Source organism: Furipterus horrens, unplaced genomic scaffold (genome assembly GCF_987537825.1).
Source record: "Furipterus horrens unplaced genomic scaffold, mFurHor1.1.pri manual_scaffold_3, whole genome shotgun sequence".
Taxonomy (NCBI): Eukaryota; Metazoa; Chordata; class Mammalia; order Chiroptera; family Furipteridae; genus Furipterus; species Furipterus horrens.
The window spans coordinates 162,606,793-162,628,016 of NW_028327173.1; the positions used below are offsets into that span (position 1 = coordinate 162,606,793).

The 21,224-nt window shown below is 41.8% G+C and overlaps 1 protein-coding gene across 1 annotated transcript in view; it reads right to left on the minus strand.

Annotated features, from left to right (window-relative positions):
• The window catches only part of MYO1E (myosin IE), a 198,757-nt gene that overhangs the window by 31,676 nt on the left and 145,857 nt on the right, over positions 1-21,224 (minus strand). The window contains exons 17-21 of the mRNA XM_090270681.1: positions 17,569-17,675; positions 12,954-13,052; positions 6,629-6,773; positions 2,676-2,790; positions 2,303-2,472 (exon numbers count right to left, since the gene is read on the minus strand). Of these exons, the coding sequence (XP_090126807.1) occupies positions 2,303-2,472; positions 2,676-2,790; positions 6,629-6,773; positions 12,954-13,052; positions 17,569-17,675 (636 nt within the window). The remainder of the gene's footprint in view (positions 1-2,302; positions 2,473-2,675; positions 2,791-6,628; positions 6,774-12,953; positions 13,053-17,568; positions 17,676-21,224) is intronic.

The window sequence follows — 21,224 nt, forward strand, 5'->3', positions numbered from 1 at the left end:
CCAGGAAGCACAGAGAGTTCCAAAAAAACTGGACCCAGGGAGAACCACTCCAAGACACATTATAATCAAAATGTCAAAAATTAAAGATAAAGAGAGAATCTTAAAAGCAGCAAGAGAGAAGAAAAGAATTATGTACAAAGGGGTCCCAATTAGACTATCAGCTGACTTCTCAAGGGAGACCCTACAGGCAAGAAGGGACTGGCAAGAAATATTCAAAGTAATGAAAATCCAAAACCTACAACCACGAATACTCTATCCAGCGAAATTGTCATTCAGAATAGAAGGACAGAGAAAGTGTTTCCAGGACAAAATAAAACTGAAAGAGTTCATTAGATCCAAACCACTGTTATATGAGATGTTAAAGGGACTGGTTTAAAAAACAGAAGCTAGGGAGATGAAACAAAGGCAAACTAAATAGGCAACGAGAGTGGAAAAGGAACTGTGGGTATGGGAAGCATATTGGGGGGAGGTCAACAGGGAGGGGGAATGGGGAAAGGGAGGGAGATGATATAGGAATTGGGGATCAAGGTAGGAGGGAATGGAATAGACGGAGAGAGGTTGGGAGGAACTGTATGCACAACTAATGGACATAATCTAAAAGGGGGGGACAACTGGAGGGAGGGGGGCCACCGGGTGGAGGGGAGCAGAGGGAAGGGAAATCGGCACAAATGTAATATTTTAATCAATAAAACACATTAAATCTAAAAAAAAAAAAAAAAAGAATATGTAGGTTCCCAGACACCTCATACCCAAACACCACTGAGAGACATAAGCACCCATCTTTGCATTCATACCGGCTGCTGGAACAGCTGGCACCATATTCAGGTTGTAAGAAATAATTTGGCTTCAACAAAACAACAAAATCCTTCCTGTTAAGCTAATACTGTTATTTATTTCATTTTTTTTTTCCCGATCAAAAAACAAATAAACAAATCAAAAAAGCTCTTAAGGGATCCATGAACCATGGTGGCTTCAGATTTTACTTTTGGGGCCAAGATTTTATCCAGCAAAAGAAAGAAGGTGTCTGAGGAAATAGGTAAAACATCAGTGTCCCTCCAGTGGCCACATGAAAGTAGGGCTACTCATTTACTCAGGGAAGATGGGTGAGAACACTTTGCAATATTGCCTGATATTCTGTATCTTTTGACCTGATGACTCCATTCCTATCAATTTATTCTGAAAGCATTAGCAAACAAATGTACAAAGATATCCATGAAAGGATACTCAGTGCACACTTCACCCAAGGATATGTTTATTGGTTTTAGAGAGAGAGGAAAGGAGAGAAACAGAAACATTGATCGGGTTGCTTCCTGTAGGCACCCGAACCGGGTATTAAACCTGCAACCGACGTATGTGCCCTGATTGGGAATTGAACATGCAACCTTTTGGTGCATGGGAAGATGCTCCAACAGACCGAGCAACCTGGTCAGGAAAACGGCTGCTATATTTTAAATCAGTTTTTGATTAAGCCATTGTTAGCAGGCTTTCTCTTCTTCCTTATTTACTATCATAAAAAAATAAATAAAATAAAGAGTAGCCCTGACCAGGTGGCTCAGCTGGTTGGAGTGTCATCTCATACACCATAAGGTTTGGGGTTTGATCCCTGGTAAGGGCACGTGTTGGAGGCAATCAATTGTTTCTCTCCCTCTCTCTAAAAGAAATAAAAACAGCCCTGGCTGGGGTGGCTCAGTGGATTGAGTGCCAGCCTGCAAAGCAAAGGGGTTGCTGGTTTAATTACCAGTCAGGGCACATGCCTGGGTTGTGGGCCAGGTCTCCAGTTCGGGGCGCACAAGAGGCAACCATACATTGTTTCTCTCCCTCTCTTTCTCTCTCCCTTCACCTCTCTCTAAAAATAAATATTTAAAAAATAAAATAAAATAAAAGCAATAAAAACATATCCTTGGATGAGGATAAAAAAAAAATAGTATCTGTTGAATGGAATTGTACTAGACAACTAAACAAAATAATTTATACTGACACATCTATTAATATGGAAAGTTCTCCCTGGTATGTTAAAAAACAAAACAAAACCAGAAAAATAAACCAGCATGTAATGTAGATCATTTTTATAAAACTAAATATATAGAAGTATGTCTGCAAAAAAAAGTTCGAAAGGATACACACAAAATATTAACACTTTCTGGGTATAGGCAGCTATTTTTCTTTGGGCTTCTCTATATTTTCTAAAATTTTCTACAATGAACATGTTCTGTTTTGGTAATAAGAAAAGCAAAATTACAAGTTATTTTTACAACTAAGGAATCCTTCTGGTGGCTCTCAGAGGTGGGCAGCTGGCGTGTACCTTGAACCTCCTGTCGTACTTGGTCACTGTGTCGGCAAAATCGATCTTCTCCCGCTTGCCCACAAACTGCTGGAGTTCCGGGTGCTCCTCCATCCCGATGTAATCCCCGATGAAGTTCCTGTTGATGCTGTTTCTCCTCCTTTCCTTCTTGTTCAACAGGAGGTCTGAGGCTGCAAGTCCCACAAGGGCAGGGAAGGGAGAAGGCTCAGTCCCCCCAGGAAAAGGAGGAAAATACACAGAAAAACTCTAACAGGAAACAAGATTTTTCACATGTGACATTATATGCAAAGTAAAATAAACTTGATAACTTTCACCCAAGCTCAAAATTATTCTCGAGATACGTTGAATGTATGAAACAAAATGATCGAAATACCTTCTTCCCTCATTTGGACGTATTTCTTCCGGGCCACGAATTTCCTCCACGTTTTCTGGATCACTCGAGCATACCCATCATACTTTCTTTCTCTCATTTCCTCAAGAAGAAATAGCTGTGAATGTAAAAAGGACAAATGTGAGCCAATTTACAAGACCCGAGCATCACTTTTTAGGGGGTTATTTCAAGGTTATTTCGATTTAGTCCAGGACTTACCAAAAAAGCAGCTTCTCAGACTCAGGAATAAATTTGAGAAACGATTAGTAGGGGATATTGTTTATGATCACTATTAACTTTCATCTCTGTCTATTTTTTCTATTAACAAGAATACATAAAGGGAAATAGCTGGCTCTGAGTGGACTCAGTTGGACCCTAATAATGTTACCAGCCCTGCCTTGTTCATAGTCTCTGTGGGAGTCCAATGAATGATGCAGAATTTACCCACTTATTCCCCACCTAGATCCAAAGAGGCCACTAGATGGCCAGATCAAATGAGTAGGTGGGGCTGTTGTTCAGTGCTGCATATAGTCTCTTAATAGAATGTTCCAGTGTTTTCAGGAGCAGAGTTTGTGCTACTATGGAAAGAGGAAAGCATAGACTTCCTGCCTCGTGGAATTCTCCAGGGAGAACTGCAGCAGAAGATAAACCAGAGTAAGTAGAGCAGGGCTGAGGAGGTGCTGGTTAGGACCTGGATTCACCAAGAGCGACCGAGACTATTTTGCTAAAGGGCCCATATTAGACATGGGCAGGTCTTGAGATTCAGGTCATTTTAACAATTCATACTGATTGTTGCATCGCACCCGATGAAGCTCCAGAATCATGAAGATGATAGCAATTAGCTATAAGGCACCAAGTGCTTGCTTCGGGTCAGGAATCATTTTAGATGCTTCCCATGAATTTTTTTCATCTAACCCCTCAACAACTGCATGAACCATATATTTCTATTCTCTCCATTTTATAGATGAGTACATTGGAACCAAGATTGGGTGGGTCTGGAACGTGAACCAAAGTCCTCCAGACTCTGCCAGCCTCTTCCCCACTCTGGCATAGAAGTCTTTCTCTGTAAACCTTCATTTAATCAACTCATAAAATGGTGGGAAACTTTTGCATTCACCTAGGAAGCTGTTTACATGACTCTCTAGGAAAAAGAAAATAAAATGCACCAATTAAAAACCCAAAGTAAAGATGATGAACAAACATTGCAAAAACGTTCCAGAAGTAAACAAGCAAAATTGGTTTGAAGGCAGCTGGGCTTGATTTGTTGTCTCTGTTTATCTGGGTCTACACTCAGGGGCCACGTCTATCCCCTCCTGTCACTCAACTTCTCCTTCCCTTCCCACAGCCCCAGCTGCGCGGAGACAACAAGGGCGGGGCCCCTTCATTCGGTGGCTTCCAGTGCCATATACAGCAGGCATGAGAGACAGATTTCTAAAAACCAAAGGGAATATACATGGCTTAACAACGGGACAGAGTGTTTACAATGCTGGCCCTGCGGTTGCCTCTTGTAAGAATATGCATTAGTGTTCCTTATCTTGTGTGTTGGGTTTTTGTGTAAGTCTTGGTTTCTCCTTCTTTCCCAGAACTATTTTGGGAACGCCACAGAAAATACACTTGTGACTCAGAAAGGATGGAGAGGCAACCAATTTCCAACTCCCTATGGGCTACTTCAAATATTAGCTGGGTTTTAGGTTCTTTTCAAAGGCCATGTGGGTTCGAAGTCAGGGAGGTTGAAGAAATAGAGAGAGAGGAAGAAAGCAAAAACAGAAACCCCAAATCACAGACACATGTAACAAATAAGCAAAACCAAACCCTTTGGTGCCTGATGTCTAATGTGGGTTCTTAAAACAAATGGGTTATTTTGCATATTCAGCACATTTACTATAAAAGTCAAGAAAAAAAATCACAAAGTAGATTTTTAAAAACCAATTTTTGTAAAAGTATCTGCAATGTCAGTGCTAAATGTGGACAAATGAGTGAGGGGGGAGGAGAGAGTAATGGTAATGGGTGTGTGTGTCTGTGTGTGTGCATGCGTGTGTGTGTGTTCATGTGCATGTGTGTGTGCATGTGCGTGTGTGTGTAAAAGATGGGGGAAAGGAGACTCAAGTGATGATAATAAAGCAATTGGGAGGAAGACAAGGGAAAGAAAAACCAAAAATAATCTTGATTTTGGAACTAAAACACCCAAGTTCCACTGAATCAGAAAAAAAAAAAAAAAAAAAAAAAGCATGCAAAACATTGAGGCTGTTTAAATTACATGTGAAAATCTAACAAGTCGAAAAAGTACAAGCGGGTATGAAAGAACAGAGGAGTTCTGCGTTGTACCGATAGATCGCTCCATCCTGTTTTAGAAAGAACAGGAACTGTTCTGTGGGCTGCTTAGCGGTGTGTGGCACAACATTTTCATTTTATATTTGGAAATGAAGTTGCTGTGAAGCTACAAATAACTCAGAGTGGAAAATGCTACCGCAAACTTTTCAAAAATGGGATCTACCGATGTGCGCTCTTTATTTACTTGATAGCCTTTATGGTTCATAAAGCCATAAAGCCATTCCCCAGCAGCTATTATCATCTGTGGGCCTCAGGCTGACGTCCTACGGGGCAGGCAGAACAGCAGCTGCGGCCCCTTGGAAAGAAGGAAACTCACCACGAGGCCAGGATTTGGCTGAAGCCAAGTGTTCCCGTTATTGCCAGCACTGCAGGTTCTCATGTTATTTCCCCGTGATTGAATGACTAATTTTACCAAGTTCACCATAAGCTCCTGAAATGGAGCCTTGTGATTGTTACAGGAATCTCAAGAAATGATGATGCTGAACCGGGTTAGTTCCAGCAGTTTCTCCAACTTAAAAAGGAATGTCTTTGCCCCACAGCCTCAGAGCTCGCTGGGCAGAGTGGGGAGGCCGTGTTGGATTCCTACTCAACTGAGAACTTCCTATGGCTCACAGTGACCACAACCTCATCAGGAAAGATAGAGATTCCTCCCAATTAATCTGTGGTGGTCTAATAAGACTCACAGATGGGGAGCAGATGACAGCTAGTGGGGCGGGGGGGGGGGGTTGGGGTGGAAGGATTGAACAGAAAGGAAAAAGGACTCATGGTCGTGGACAACAGTGTGCTGATTGCTGGGGGGAACAGAGTGTAAGGGGAGTAAATGGTAATGGAAAAAAAATTACAATAAAAACATAATGATGGGGGGAAAAGTTTGTGAATTGTAAAATTGTTTGAATTCCTTACAGCAAATATTCGTTTTCTATAAATCCTGAGGTTTCTCCTCCTACCTATTCATCTCCTCAATGTCCTTTCCAGGCTTGCTCTGGTCTTCAAGATACAGTCCTGAGAATTCACACCCCTAAGCACTGCTACACCTTCAAGGAGGAAGCCTAGGCCTGTTTGGTGTCAACCCAGGTGAGAAGGTAGGTTTATCCAAGCCTCCTTTGTAGGCAAAGGAATCTCTTTTAGCTCAGACGCTACTAGATACTGTAAAAAACTATTGGGGACCTCCCAGAGCTGCTTTCTTTAATTTTTAATTTATTTTGGAGAAAGAGAGAGACATTGAGACATCTATCTGTTGTTCCACATATTTACAAAGTCTTGGTTGATTCCTGTACATGCCCTAACTGGAGATTGAACCCACAACCTTAGTGTATCAGGACAATGCTCTAACAAACTGAGCTACCTGGCCTGGGCCGTGAGCTGCTTTCTGTATGAGCCTCTGAGCACACAATGGCATACAAAACAGACAAGAGTCCCTGACCTCAAGGAGATGGCCATCTAGAAGAGGAAAGAAACCATTCTATGCCCTGAAGGCTATGAGGGAGCAGGCGTGGGGAGAATGACCTATCCTCCCATTGGGAGCAGAGGAAAGCCTTCTTTGAGAAGGTAACAGTAAGGCATGAACCAAAGGATGAAACCAAGAAGCCCATCAGGTCGTGGGGAGGGGTCAGCCGTGCACTCACAGACTCGGGGGCTTTGATGAACACTTTGCTCCTTCCGAGCTGGAACTGATCACTGTCCATGTTGACGGATTGCAGCAAGTGGAGGACACCTTTTTTCTCGTCCCCTCTCCACGAGGGCCAGGTTTCTTTGGTCAGAATGGCATACCTGTGAGGACAATTGGGGAGAGAAGGAAAGGATCAGGCTCAGACTGGACTGCCACCCAAAGGCAGCTGATGTTGCTGGGTCCTGGCAATGCATTCACCTCCGTTGGAAGGCTTAGGGATGGGTCTCAACAACTAAGTCCACTGGGTCTGGGATGCCTCCTCCTCCCTCCCATCTGACCATTTTCATGCTAACACTCCGGTGAAAATCTGCTTTTCCTTTCTATCGCTGTCTAAAAATAGCATTGCTGAAGGTCACCAGGGATTCTCCTTAGGCAAAATCAAAGGGTCTTTTCTCAATACTGATTTCCCGGGATTTCTTCAGAGCACTTAACAGATACTGCAGTTTCCCAAAGCCTGCTGAGTAGCTGTTGTTAGGACATCGCAGCTTTCTCCTTGGGAACTCTGTACACCCCAGTCAGTCACAGGGCTGCTTCCTGCACTCTCTCCTCTCTGCTCTGCTCTCCCGTTGCCCATGCTGCTCCCTGGGCCAGTGTGCCGTCCTCCACGCTACTCGAGTGGCAGCTCCTTCAGTGACACTTCCAGAGAGGCGTTTTTGGACCACCCAAGCAAAAGCACCCCCCTGCTGTTTTCTTTCATACAAAAGCTTTTCCTTTCAGATTGTGTATTGTCGTTTATAATTCTGCTCAGGTTTGTGTTTGTTTAATGCAAGTCTCATCCATGAGGACCAGACCTCCACGAGTGGATGCCACAGCTGTGGGGCTCACAGTGCACACCAGCATCTTCCCACATGCCAGGCATGTGGTGGGGATAGCTACCGTCATGGCTGACATTCACAGGCGCTGTCTGCATCAGGTGCTGTTCTTAGTGCTTAAATGTATGACCTCATGTTATTCTTACGGCAATCAGATCAGTTGGCCTTTCCATTTTGCAGAGTTGGAAACAAAGGCAAATACGGACTCATCCAAGGATACTTAGTTAGTATCAGTGCTAGGATTTGAACACCAATCTGTTTCTTCTATAAGACACAAGTTGGTTGATGTGCTGAATATTTCTTTTAAAGAGTTATATACTCCTACATGTGTCTATGTTAGAACCAATTGTCTCACGTACATGAGAGGCTGACGTAATAGAGGAGAGAGAAGAAGCACATTAAATGATGTCAAATACAGAAGATACCAAAGATGGAAGGAATGAAAGAAGGATGGAAAGAGAAATCAGGCAAGAAGTTGGGGTGTGTGGAGGAGCCAGTCCTTCCTTTGTTTCCAGAAGCTACTACGGGCTCATACTGGTTTCTGGCATCCAAGGGAAAAGGAAATCTTCTTATTTCATAATTAAAGACAAAACGCTTAAAAATGAAAATGCCTAGTTAAAGCCACATATTAGCACAAATACGTGTCATAAATAGTGCAATGAAGTCAATTAAATAAACAAAACCACATATAAATGACGGATAACAGAATCTTTCTAGACATCACTGGGGGAGGGGGAACCTAGTATAAACTAGCAATGGTCCTACAATCTAGATGGATGGGGGAGAAAATTTTATGCAGAGCATGCACGAGAAAGAAAAAAAATCAGACCTCCAAGTTGACAAGTTTCTGAGAATACAGTTTTGCCTGTCTTGATCAAATCAAAATCATAAAGTGTCTTTATTGTGCAATTGCAACTCACATTCCCCCCCTATTAAAATAATGCTGTATAATGCTGTATTTCTCATTTCATTTTTTCTTGTTTTGCAGAGATATTATCTCCTTTTTCCAGAGAAGGCCTCCTAACAGTTTGGGTCCAGGAAAGACATGACTACAGCCTGCCGTTTCCAGGGCCCTCTGACCAAATGACCACTAGTGGTGGTGCCCTTTGCTTTCACAAAGCCTGATGCATCCTCCTCATCCCCTTTTCTTTCCATTGGAGAGATATAGAATTCTGGCACAATGCTCTCCTACTAAGTATACCCAGTTCACTTGTTTATTCCAGGACATACCAGTGGGAACAGGTTGCATATGACAATGGCACACTGCTTAATAGGTGCCTGTGATAATTTGAGAGGTGAGCATAATAGCTTATACTCCTTTCCTCAAATATTTTCAGTTTAAGACTAAAATATGGCAATATTTCATTTCAAGGCTTTTGCACCAGCTGTTCTCTCTACCTAGAATTCTCTTCCCTGCCCTTAGAGACAGGTAGGCACCTTATTATCTCTAAGGTGACCAATCCAATGTTTCCTCCTCAAAGGAAATGCAGCTCAGACCCCAGTGATCTCTAGCTGCTGGTAGTTCGAGTTAAGGAAGTTTCCAGCCTCCAAGAACACAAAAATCCTGGCAGCCGGTCGGAGGCCTTCTACATTTCATACTTTCCTGAGCTCCCTATTCTTTCTTCTCTCTTGACCATGACATGGAATGCCTTTGCTCATAAGCATCCTTTTTCCAGCCCCACATTCTGAGGGACTGGGTCAAGGTCAAGGGAAGTATGTTTGTGAGGAAGTGTAAACGGTGCTATATTTTGCATATCTCTCACATTTCTATCACATTTTTCCCCTAAGAGTCAGAACCCACATTTAGGCTTATTTCTTCCAACCACAATAAGGAGCACTCCCTGCCCAGCTCTAAAGGTGTTTTCTACTTTACAGACACTTTTCCAAAGTGAGACTCAAAATGACTGCCATTTCTCACAAATTTTTGACACTTCCTAAAGGCAAGAAAGTTGTGTTGAACCAATGGGAAATAAGGGATCTTCCTTCCATTGCTTAAAGCAGAGAAGGATTTATTTTGAGAGCACATGACCCATGGTGGGAAAATCAAGGCATCTTTTGATTATTAGTCTCCAATTCTCAAAGTCAAGAGGCATGGTTTGATAAATATGAAGTATTTTTCAGCAAAATAATGAACACACACACAAAAAGCCCTTATTTCCTATTTTTTAAGATCTAGGTAATGTATGAACCACTGGTCTGTTGGAACCATGGGCTTCCTTCTCAGGGAGGGATGTATGATGATGCATGCACCCGTGGACAGTTGTGCTGGGTATTAATTAATACATCCTTTCCCTTCAGGTTGCTACTTTCCATTTCTCACTTGGCATCCTTTCTGTGAACATCTAGAAAATATCTTTATGAACAAAGCCTTTTCTCTCAGCCATGGAGAGAGTACAGGTATAAGATGGTTCATAGAGGATCACATGTTGAGAATCAGGGGGAGACACACATCTTAAGGAAAACTGCTTTGTCTCTGGAGAAATACTTTCTGCCCATTGACATATATATATATATATATATAGCTTTCTAGCTGCTTTTGAGTAGGAGACTAAAAGTGTACTTTTTATTGAAAAATAAATCTCTTTCCAAATTTTATTACCCTCCCACTCTTCTCAAATCACAAAAAGTAAGACATCAGAAAAGTCTGCTTTTCATAAGACAGGGCTATTTGTCTCCTCTGAATGGAAAAGCCCACTGCAGGAGAGCTAAGAAGGAAAGTATCTAAGAACAGAATCATTTCAATGAAAGTCCCTCAACATAAAGAGCATAAGAGGCATTCACTACACATCTAGGGTACAGAAGAAAGTGTCATGCATGGAGTCATGAAGCTAGCATGGCACTTGAGAGAGGTTGGAATATTATATCCCACGAGGTCATTTCACAGGTCATTTAAGGAGCTACTGTAAACAAGTAACACAACCTGCTCGGGGCACCTCAGACATTCCTGTGAGGGGAGTGTGGATTTCCTGCTCTTCCCTGCGCTGTGAGCTCACTGCACTGCCGCTGAGAACCAGGTTTGTAGGCTTATTTTTAAATAATGTGGAGGCAAGAAGGTCCGCAGAATTGGGTTTCTCAAGAAATAAAATAAAATAAAATAAATAATAATAGTAATCAAGGTTAGAGTAAAAAAAAAATCTGATCAGTTTTCAATAATAATGCCAATCAAAGAGAATTTGCAAGGATCAAATAAAGAGTTTTAAGTACAGGAAAAATACTGAAGAATAAAATTATAAATTTTTCTGTAGTTATCAAGGCAGGCTTTTCAGAGCTAGGGAAAGATGGAGGAAACACTTTCCTACACAGTTTTCTGCATTTAATTATTTTCTCTTAATTGAAAAAGGTATTTTTTTAAAAAATGCAGTTTTGCAAAATCTACATGATTATATAAGCTAGAGTTCTCAAATGGCTTTGTTCCACTGCCCACCTCCCCACCCCCCCCCCGAATGTTAAGAGGTTGTCCAGATATATTTTTGGTTGTCACATCTTGGCAGAGGGGCTGTGGGCAACAGTGCACTACCGGCGTCTGGTGAGTAGAGGCCAAGGACGTTGCTAAACACCCAACAGTGCACAGGACGGCCCTCACAATGAAGACTCATTCAGCCCAAATGCAATAGCTGAGGCTGAGAAACGCTGCGCTAAGCTAGTGTTCCCAATCTGTGAGAAACGCTGCGCTAAGCTAGTGTTCCCAATCTGTTTAAAAAGTCTTTCATAAGGAACATCTCATAGTTTGTCAGCAAAAGGATGCTGCTATAGCAAAGCAAGAGCTCTACAAATGTATTTTCTCAGCTTCCTACATACTTCTTTTCATCCGGCTCTGCTTACACTACAGGTGTAGCGGCCCCTTTAATTTAGAGAGCTGTGAAGGTGAATTTATTCCTAGGCTAATCCACCTCCAAACTTACTGGGAATCTCGAATATGAGAAAGCAGAGTCGATGAGGCTTTATTGTATGACATGAGCTACCTTTTTGTTAGGCCTCTCTTGACCTTTCACACAAATAACCTGTACAGGTGACCGGCATCCCAATCTCATGATACAAGAAATGACAAGCCCAAAGTACAACTAAGCTCTCCTTCAGCCTGCTAACCTGTGTTACAAAAAATTTGAATTCAAAAATTTCTTATATCCTGCTCTTGTATCATAAGGAAAACATAATTATTTTATGATTAAAATGCTAAATATGGCTTCCTTCTTTCTTAGAGGAAGTTAAATAGATGTAGAAAACAGTGAAATGCCACTAATTTAGAGTCATTAGAGAAGTTAGAATCATTTAATATTTTAAGAACACTAAATTTTATTCTTTTCAAAAACAAGTATCAGAAAATAAGAACAAAATAAGTATAGGTCTGCCAAATACACTTTAATAGAAATATAAAAATCAGTTTAAATTTATATATGGACTGTACAAAAATTTTGAGGTTTTCTTAAGTAGGTTAAATATTTTCCTGAAATTGTCTTCATACTATTAATTTGCACAATCAAGTTAAACCACAGCCCTTCCCATGTCAAAATTTTCATGAATTCCTGAATTTGTGTTACCCTAAACAGGCAATTACTTATGGCTACTGATCGAATCTACAACAAGTGATAACAAAAAGAATTCTGTTACAACCTAATAATAAAAAGACAAATAACTCAATTAAAAATTAGCAAAGGAACTGAACAGACATTTCCCTAATGGCCAATATCACATGAGATGATACTCAACATCATTTCCCCTGAAGGTTATGCAAATCAAAACCACTTCATACCCATTAGGATGCATAGAATAAAAAAACCAGACAGTAACGAATGCTGACAAAGATGCAGACAAATTGGAGCCATCAAACACTGCTGGTGGGGATGTAAATTGGTATAGCCACCGTGGGGAAAAAACGACTAGCAGATCATCAAAAAAAGGTTAAACACAGTTAACATGTGACCCAGCAATTGCATTTTTAGGTATGAAAGCAAAATGAAAACACATGTCCACAGAAATGTGCGTATGAATGTTGAGAGCAGCATTATTTGTTATTCTCAACAGCCAAAAAGTAGAAGCAACTGATGTGTATCAATTGATGAATGAACAAGTAAAGTGTGGCATATGGGTACACTATTGGAATGTCATTCAGCAATGAAAAGAAATGAAGCACTGATATATGCAACAACATGGGTGACCCTTAAAAACACTAGCTAAGTGAAATAAGCCAGACACAAAGGACACATACCGTGTAATTCTATTGATATGCAATGTCCAGAATAGGTGAACCTACAGAGACAGAAAGCAGTGTCTGCCTAGTTAGGAGTTAACAATCAGGGAACTGGGATTTCTTTTGGGGGCGATGAAAATCTTCTAAAGTTAACTGTGATGAAGGAGGCACAAGTTTATATATTAAAAGCCGATAAATTGTATACTTTAAATGCGTGAATTGTATGATATGGAAATTATATTTCAATAAGCCTGTTTAAAATAAAGTCAGCAGTTCATTACCTTTGTAGGAATTTTTGGAAGACACGCCGGTAGGCGTAACCAGCTCTTCTCACTCGAATGTTTTCTTTCAGACCCAGGTATTCTACTTGGTGCTTTACCCTGTGAAGGAGACAGTGGAGCCAGGATGTTACTGGGTAATTCTTTCACCCTGCTCTCCCCTCCCTCCATCCCCACAACCTCCCAAATCTGAGATAAAGAGAAAAAAAAACCTACACTTGATAGTGTTCAAGTCTGAGCTGACCCCCACGCCATATAATACTAATTTAAAAATATTTTATTATGAAATACATCAATTACAGAAGAGACTTTACATATCTAGTTTAAAAGACAGTAAAACAAAAAGTCATATCTATCACCCAGATTGTGAACAAAAATATCAGTTTTTCAAAAGACTAAAGAGACATGTCCCTTTTGAATCAAATGACACTAGAGCTGTTTTTGTTATCAACCTTAAGTTTAATAGTGATGCTAGAGGTAATGAGATTGCCTTCCAGGTTTTTAAAATATAAAAAAAAGGGCATATAAAACTATTAATTTCAAATACCTAAGTTAACAATGTTCTAAAAATATGTAAGTTAGTTTTAGCTCGGTTTTATAATATAACAGTAAAACACTGGCAGTGTATTTTGGAAAATGGATGCAGAGTTGATGCTCTCACACAAGGGATCTTTGTCAGAGACCTGCCCCATGTCCCACCTCTGCACTTTGGATTCTGGTTTAGTAGTTCTGGTATGTCTGGGCTGGTGCACAAACATGTGAATTGTGACCCGCCCCCTGACCCCCGCCCCCGAGAAGCAAACTATCTTGGAAGCCGAGTGACACAGATCTTTGACACTAGCTTCTGATCACTCCCTCTGTGGAGACGAATAAGGTTGGTTTAATATAGACACTTGGGAACATGATAATATGAAGTACAAAGTAAATTTCATCTTTCTTTTGAGATGGGATGTCAGAATTATGCTGTGGCATGAAGGCAGCTCCCCATCAGTCCATTCGATACATTTGGGGTCACCTGCACTGATGATGAAGGGAACAGGCCCCCTGTGAATCTGCTGTGCAGAAAGGGCAGGTGGCAGCATCCCCCTTACAACTTCACACAGGTCCCCGACAGCTGTCTCCCCAGCAAGGCTCTCTGTATGGCACTGTGCTAGGCGTTAAAGACCTCACGGATAACCCAGTGGTCAAGAGCCAGGCACACCCCTGGCTCTGCCACTATGCAATGCCTCCGTGCCTCAGTTTCCAGTTCTGTAAAATGAGGATGGTGATGTTGGTTCTTCCTTCTTATTGGGTACATTCCATGTAAAGCACTTAGCCAGCTCCTGGCATGTGTCATAAAAAGTTGTTATTCTAATATAGTCACAGCTACCACAAGTTAACCAGGACAGGGGAATCGAGAAATGAATTTTTCTTGGTGAGAGGATTCTCAGAAGCAGTGACATGTGCCTGAGCCTGGGAGGCTGAGCTGAATTTACCAGGGGCAGAGGACGGAAAGGCAGGGGCACAGTGACAGCAAAGGCACAAAGATGAGAAAGGCCTGTGGCCCAGGGTGGTGAGAGAGGAAGAGGTGGAAAAATTGAGCTAGAAGAGGGGGTGGAGCCCTGATTGTCCCAGGAAGGATGAGGTCACACAGTGAGAGATGTTCGAAATATCTCAGGTCCGATTAGTCTTACTTGAACTAGGATCCAGAAATGTCAGCCCCTTCAAGATAATTAACTTAAAAAAACTTTATATAAAGAATTATTATTCAATACGCACATCTGATTGGTGACACAAAACTGTTTAACTAAAGAGGAAAGAATCTAATTTGGGAAAGAAATTTTCCTTTTTCCCACCCTCCAAATCTAAAACTCACCACGGGCTTTTTCTGGACTAAGTAAAATACACATGAGTTTGCCAGATAGATATATTTGCTCATTTTAAGTACTTTTCATAACTATTGGCTTTACCCCAAGCTTCTGAGGTAAGGAATGCATCGTCCATTGATTACAATAGAAACGTTCCTTGCCCGTGAATCACCTATGAAAGACTATGCCTTATGTTAAAACACTATTCCCTTCACTTTTAACTTCCATCATCAGGAAATTTTGCATAGAAATTTTCTTTAACAGGACAATCAGATTTAGCAAATTTTGTAATGTTTAAAATTTCATGTAATCAAAGCATCCGAGCACATTTTGCATATTCTTGGATGCTGTCACCTCCTCAGTAAACGTCAGCCAGGCTGACAATGCCCACTTGTCCCCTTCACTGTGCTATCTCCTCCCCTTACAGGGAGGTAGGGAAGTGCTCTTCCGGAGTGTCTTTGGCCATTAACACAAGTAGGTCAAGGTCTGGGAACCATGCTAGAGCAGCCAATTCAGAATCCAGGGCAGGCAACTTTGCCAGGGCCAAACATAAAAACATAAAACATAAAAACATTTTCAACAGAAGAAAAATAAACCACACCCCACAAACTGGCAGATTGTGTAACCCTGTCCACTAAGAGCTCCAATTGACCGTGTAATTTTTGCCAGTGTAATTTTTGCCCTTCCAAGGATCCCAGCGTTACGCACTCATGGGTGAAGTGAAACCACCCGTCACAAAATAAACCTGAACTAGGATGGGGGGACCCCAGGAAGCAATCCTAGTGAAAATATAAATCAACACTTGACCAACAAATACCTTAGAATTCTTAAAACCAGTTCACATGAATGTAACTTATGAAGTTCTTTGCTGTAAGTCAAATAAGGGGTGTGATGAAAAAACTGAGCATCATGGGGAAGTTCTATAAATGTGTCAGTGTCTTAACTTCTCCACTGTCTGATATTCCGATGAATCAGTTTGGATTTTATGAGAAGGTAGCATCATGGTTGGGGAACTTCCAAACAGCAGCTATTGCAAAATCTCTACACTCGAGGGACTTTCAGCAGAGAATCTGTGTGGGGTAGGGGATGGAGTGCTGGGAAGGTATTGTATTCGCAAGGTGAGCAAGATTATGGTTCTGTTTGTTTAAGATTATGTTTGTTGGAAAGGACTGGGGAACGGAAGCTGAATGAAATCTGAAGTGGGAGGAAGAGTGGGTTAAAGCATCCGTTAGTAATAGCTTTGCTTCTAGGACTCACGTAATTTATTTTGGAGGCTGCCTAGGACACCACCCATCTACTGTATGTATCTGTGCATGGGTGTGGTGTGTATGTGCGTGAACATGAGAGGGGGAGCGTGGGAGTGACACAGAGACAGGCAGAGGCAGGCTGACAGACACGGGGAGAGTTCATTCTGTCTGACTGAAGGAGATCCCAGTCCGGGTTGACCCTCTCAGTTTAAAGAGGAAGACACTGAGAAGATTAAGTGTTTCTCTTAGGTTGAGAGGCCAGCACAAGGACACAGTTCCTCAAAACCCCAGTCTAGTCCTTCGCTCTAGATCAGCTAGTGTCCTCCAAGTATGATTCCTGGACCATCATTGTCAGCACCACCTGGGACCTTCTTAAAAACGCATATTCTAGGACTCCATACAAGAAGCCATAGACACGTGTCTACTGGAGCCGAGCAGAGCTGCCGAGGACAGGACATTGTGGACATCACTCATCCACAGGGTCGCCAGGAGTCAGGGTATTATCTGTCTGCTTAGATTAGAAAGGATCTTGCTGGCAGGGCGGGAAAGGCACCTATACAAGTCTCTCAGAGAAGGTAATTAGCAGTCACAGATTTTAATCCTGTTCAAGTTGAACTTTTAAGTCCCTCGATACCTTAGCATCTATCTACTTTTTTCCAAGAGAGTTAAAAAGAAAGATTGCAATTCTGGTATGCTCAAGTCCCGGGACCTGATTATCTGAGGACAATGGTTGGGTCCTCTCTGGAGTCCAAGTTGCCCACAAGGTCTCTCCTCAGTTCTGTTTACCGTGTTCCTACGGACAGTAGGATCAGGCCTCTTAGGGATGTGTGCCTGGGTCCCCCAGCTGGATGCAAAAACTATACTCTCTAGTTATCATCTGAACCCTTTTCCGCGCAACGCCCTGATTCCGTCTGGCACAGCCCATGCCGCGCAGAAGCCAGGCCGGAGGGCTCACTGCACACTAGTGCCCCACACGTCTCCTTTTGGCTGGCTCCCTCCCGGGGAGTCGCCCTGCTCATTAACCCAGCCGGGGGACGTACAGAAGCTGCAGCACGTCCCCAGGATCCTCATGAGCAGCAGTAAATGAGGGACTGCTTTTTAACCAGCAATTTGGATCTTCCCTTTCAACCCCGAGCTAAGCATTCTAGGCCACATCCTGTGGGTTCCAATGAGGAGCGGAGCGTACTAAGAATGTCTACACAGAGCCTTAAACTAATTTTAAAACCATCCTGACTGCGGTATAAAAGTTTTTTTTTTTTTCCATCTGCCCCCAGACTAGCCAAGATAAACATTATAAATTGCTAATTCTGAACCAAATGGCACTGCTAACATTTTAGGAAAAGGCAAGGAGGGGAAAAAATAATACATATATATATATAGTCTTTGTCCTGAAAAAGTTAAAGACAAAGGACATGAAAACTGCTTCTGTCTTTGGCACAGGACATCCCGTTGTGAGAAGAGGGAAAGTTTGCCAGGGCCCGTGGAAAGCGGCTCTGACCGCTCCGTTTACTGTCTTGACAGTACCTGCTTTCCTCCCAGTCTCTGGGCTTCTTGGTTTCGTTTGGTTTTATACAGCGAATGTAGTGAGGTGTACATTTCATGAGGGTGCTCACAAGGTCATTGGCTTGTTTCTAGAAAGGAAGAATAACATCAATTAGAAACAGGGAACTTTCTCTGAAGCAGGCCAGTTTTCAAGGAGACTTGTGAAACTGTAGTGTGGAAATATATAGCTAGAAATTAATCTTCATGACAATTTGTTCATTAGGCTTGACTCAGGTCTACCACACTTGCTTAAAGCTCTACTGACTTTTACGATGATTTTAACTCTCAAATGGTTTTGAAATTAGATTTTTGAAAGCAACTAGGCCTTTTAAGTACAGTTAATAAAATAAAACAGAAATACAGAAACGCAGTAAATCTTCACGTACAATTTTTAAAATGAGAAACAAGAGAGCATGTGGTTATTAACAAATTAAGTTAATTTTACAAATACTCGTACTGTCCTCAATTTTTTTTTGGTGGGCTGAAGAGACAAATTATTTGAAAGGATAAATCATCAAAATCCCCTGATTCTCTTTTCTGGCAACGCAGCCAATAAAGCACCGTCTACTAAAAAGATGGAAATTCATAGGTAAAGGTGTGAGATCCACAGACTCTCAGAGTTTATAAACCTTTAATGTGCCATTTCATTCACCTTCTTCCTCAGCATGTCCTTTGACAAACCTGTAGCCTCTGAGCCCTCAGTCTGCTATGTAACTTACACCTTCACGAAGCTCACATATTCAGTATGAACTCATTTCTCACTACTCGCGCCAGAGCGGAACTGGGTTTAAGCAGAAAAAGCCACATAAAGCTGAAACTGCAGATAAAGAATTTCAAGTCCTAAGTATCATAAATGTAGTTGGAAGAAACAGGAGCTGAGCCCACATCAGCACCCACACCACCACAGCTGAGCACACCCTGGGGGGTCCATGGATGGGGCACACGTGCAGACTCCCCCCTTCCAGGCAAATCAGTGCGAGGAGAGAAAAACCTCTGAAGGAAAATAGAGAAAAGGGGTCTCTGAAGCCAGAAAACCATTATAAAGTCAGCAGAAAGGATTTGCCTGCAGCAGACAACCCTCTCTCAATTAGGGCTTTTCTGGTTTCTTGGGTTTGGGAAATCTGAAACCTTTGGGAAAAACTCTTGGGTATGTTCAAAGTTAGATGTTCACTGGTAAATCAAGTTCTCTGTTTAGATCTGCAGAATGTAGCGTTCTTTGCAATGCTGAGAGTCAAGGGCAGAGCTGCAGAGATTACATGACCAAAGTGAAGCCCTATGAGGAAGAAGTAAACTGACTCTTATTGTCTTTGATGATGTAGACTGTACTTGAGAACAAATCTGATCATCTTTGCAACACACAAGGTGATGCTGGAGAGAGACTGCTTATATAACAAAGCTTTTTTATTAAGTCTCCAAACTCTCAATTTTTATTAAAAAAATAAAAAATGTTTTTATTGCCTTGGCTAGTGTGGTTCAGTAGGTTGGAACACTGTCCTGTAAACCAAAAAGGTTGCAGGTTTGATTCCCAGTCAGAGCACGTACCTAGGTTTCGGGTTTGGTCCCCCATCGGGGCCCGTACAAGAGGCAGTTGGTCGATGTTTCTCTCCCTTCCTTGCCCTCACTCTAAAATCATTAAGCATGTCCTCAGGTGAGGATTAAATTTTTTTTTGATTTAATTAAAACTTTTTAATTTCCAAGAATAGCTTGGCAGACTCTAGTCCTAGGCATTTAACAGCATATCTTCTTTTCCCTTTAGCATAAGAAAATATAGTGGCAAGTGTGGCTTAAATTAATGTGCCACCTGACACAGCTCTTTCTAGCTCAAAACAGCAATGGATAACATCGCTGAATATGCATCATGGGCTGTACGCATGGATATTCTCATTTATGCCTCACAATTCTAAGAGGGAGCTACTATTATTATTATTATTATTCTCATTTTTTAGATGAGAAAATGGAGCCTTAAAGAAATAAAGTATTGCTCATAATGACACAATTGGTAAGCAACAGAGTTGAGGCTTGAACCCAAGTCTGTGAGCTCTGAAGTCTGATTCTTAACTACAATGGTACCCTACCTTCTTAAGGAAGGTATGGGATTATTTAGTGTGATGTATAAGGAATTCAGCCTTTAGGTTTCAGCAAACAGGAATACATCTTATCTTAACCATTAAAATTATCCCAAATTTAAGTATGAGTCAATAGATGCCCCCCAAGGGGGTTAGGAAGCAGTAACTGGATTCACCCTGACTCCAAGCAAGAAGAGTCCCTGAGTCCATGAACTACCAAAGGCACATGCCCAACAGAAGCTTGAGTTAAAATCTGCAAACAGGACAGCGAGAAAAGGCTTAGGGCAAAGCTCCTGTGCTGCCCTCAACATAGGTTACTAACAAGCCTGAGTTGAGGTCTTGGCTTTGCTATTTGTGAGCTACATGGCAGATCATTTAATTTCTCCGGGTCTCCGTTTCCCCATCTGTAAACTACATAGGCTGAACTAGAAGACCTCTGATATCTTAATCGAAAGGTTGGAATAGGTGGTAAAAGTTAACCAGCCCAATCACCGCAGGGTGCCTGCACCTGTCTCAGATCCAGCTGCAACCCAGTCCACTTTGCCAGCTCAGAGCTTGGTTCCATTTCCCTAGAGCATCAGTCTTCGGCTCTAATGTCAAAACCGGTCACTTCCAGCCACAATGGAGAATTTAGTGAAGCCTTAACACCAAGTGTTATTAAAGTGACAATACTCTTATTTATAGATAAGATAATGGTAGTTTTCACCAAACATATATTCTATTAATTAAATCTTATGATTAGCTTTTTTAAAGAATTAGAATACAACAAAATACCCTAAAACTACCTTAAATTTAATTTTTCTTTCAAGAAACTCAGGATCCCTTTAAATGCTTACACCCCACAGATATCATTACTTAATATCAGCAAAAGACTGTGAATAGGGAGGTATAAGAGATGGAGCCATGGCCGTGCATCTGCAACGTGCCTCAGAGGGGACACATAAAACAGGGAGACTGTCATGCCTATGTGGAGGCAGAGTATCAGACATACAGGTCACGCCGTCCACCAAGGAGGGCACCACGGGGGGTGAGAATATGCACAGTGAGTTCCCTCTAGCTAAGCTGGCTGACTTCAACACTCCCCCCCTCTCCAAGATGACAGCAATCCTTGCAGGCCTTGAAATCCTGCACATTTTGAGTCCATCCAGAAGGTGGCAATTTTGAGCATTCAGCTTAGACAAGAAAATGAAAGGAAGAAAGGAGTCAAGTCTTCCAAGAAGATAAAAAGGCCCCTAACCCCGCCCTCCTTTTTATAGGAAATAAGCTCCACTGTGAATCCAGATCATTTGCAAGTGAGTCACTACAACCTTGATGATCTGGGTCCCTTGGATCTGAATGTGACAATCTTGTGACTCGATTTTCCAGCCCAGAGCTAATCCATATCCTTGAAGTAAAGGCATGAGTCAGAAGCTTCACACAGACATAAATGTCTAGGGCCTCAAGAGAATTACATCTGCTCTCTGCCCTCAGTGCTCTGCTCCAGGGAACTCAATCCAGATATTTAAATTTCTCTAGTTCTTTGAACACGATTGTCCCTAATCCCAGAGGACTCTCCCCTTCAGCTCAAAACCC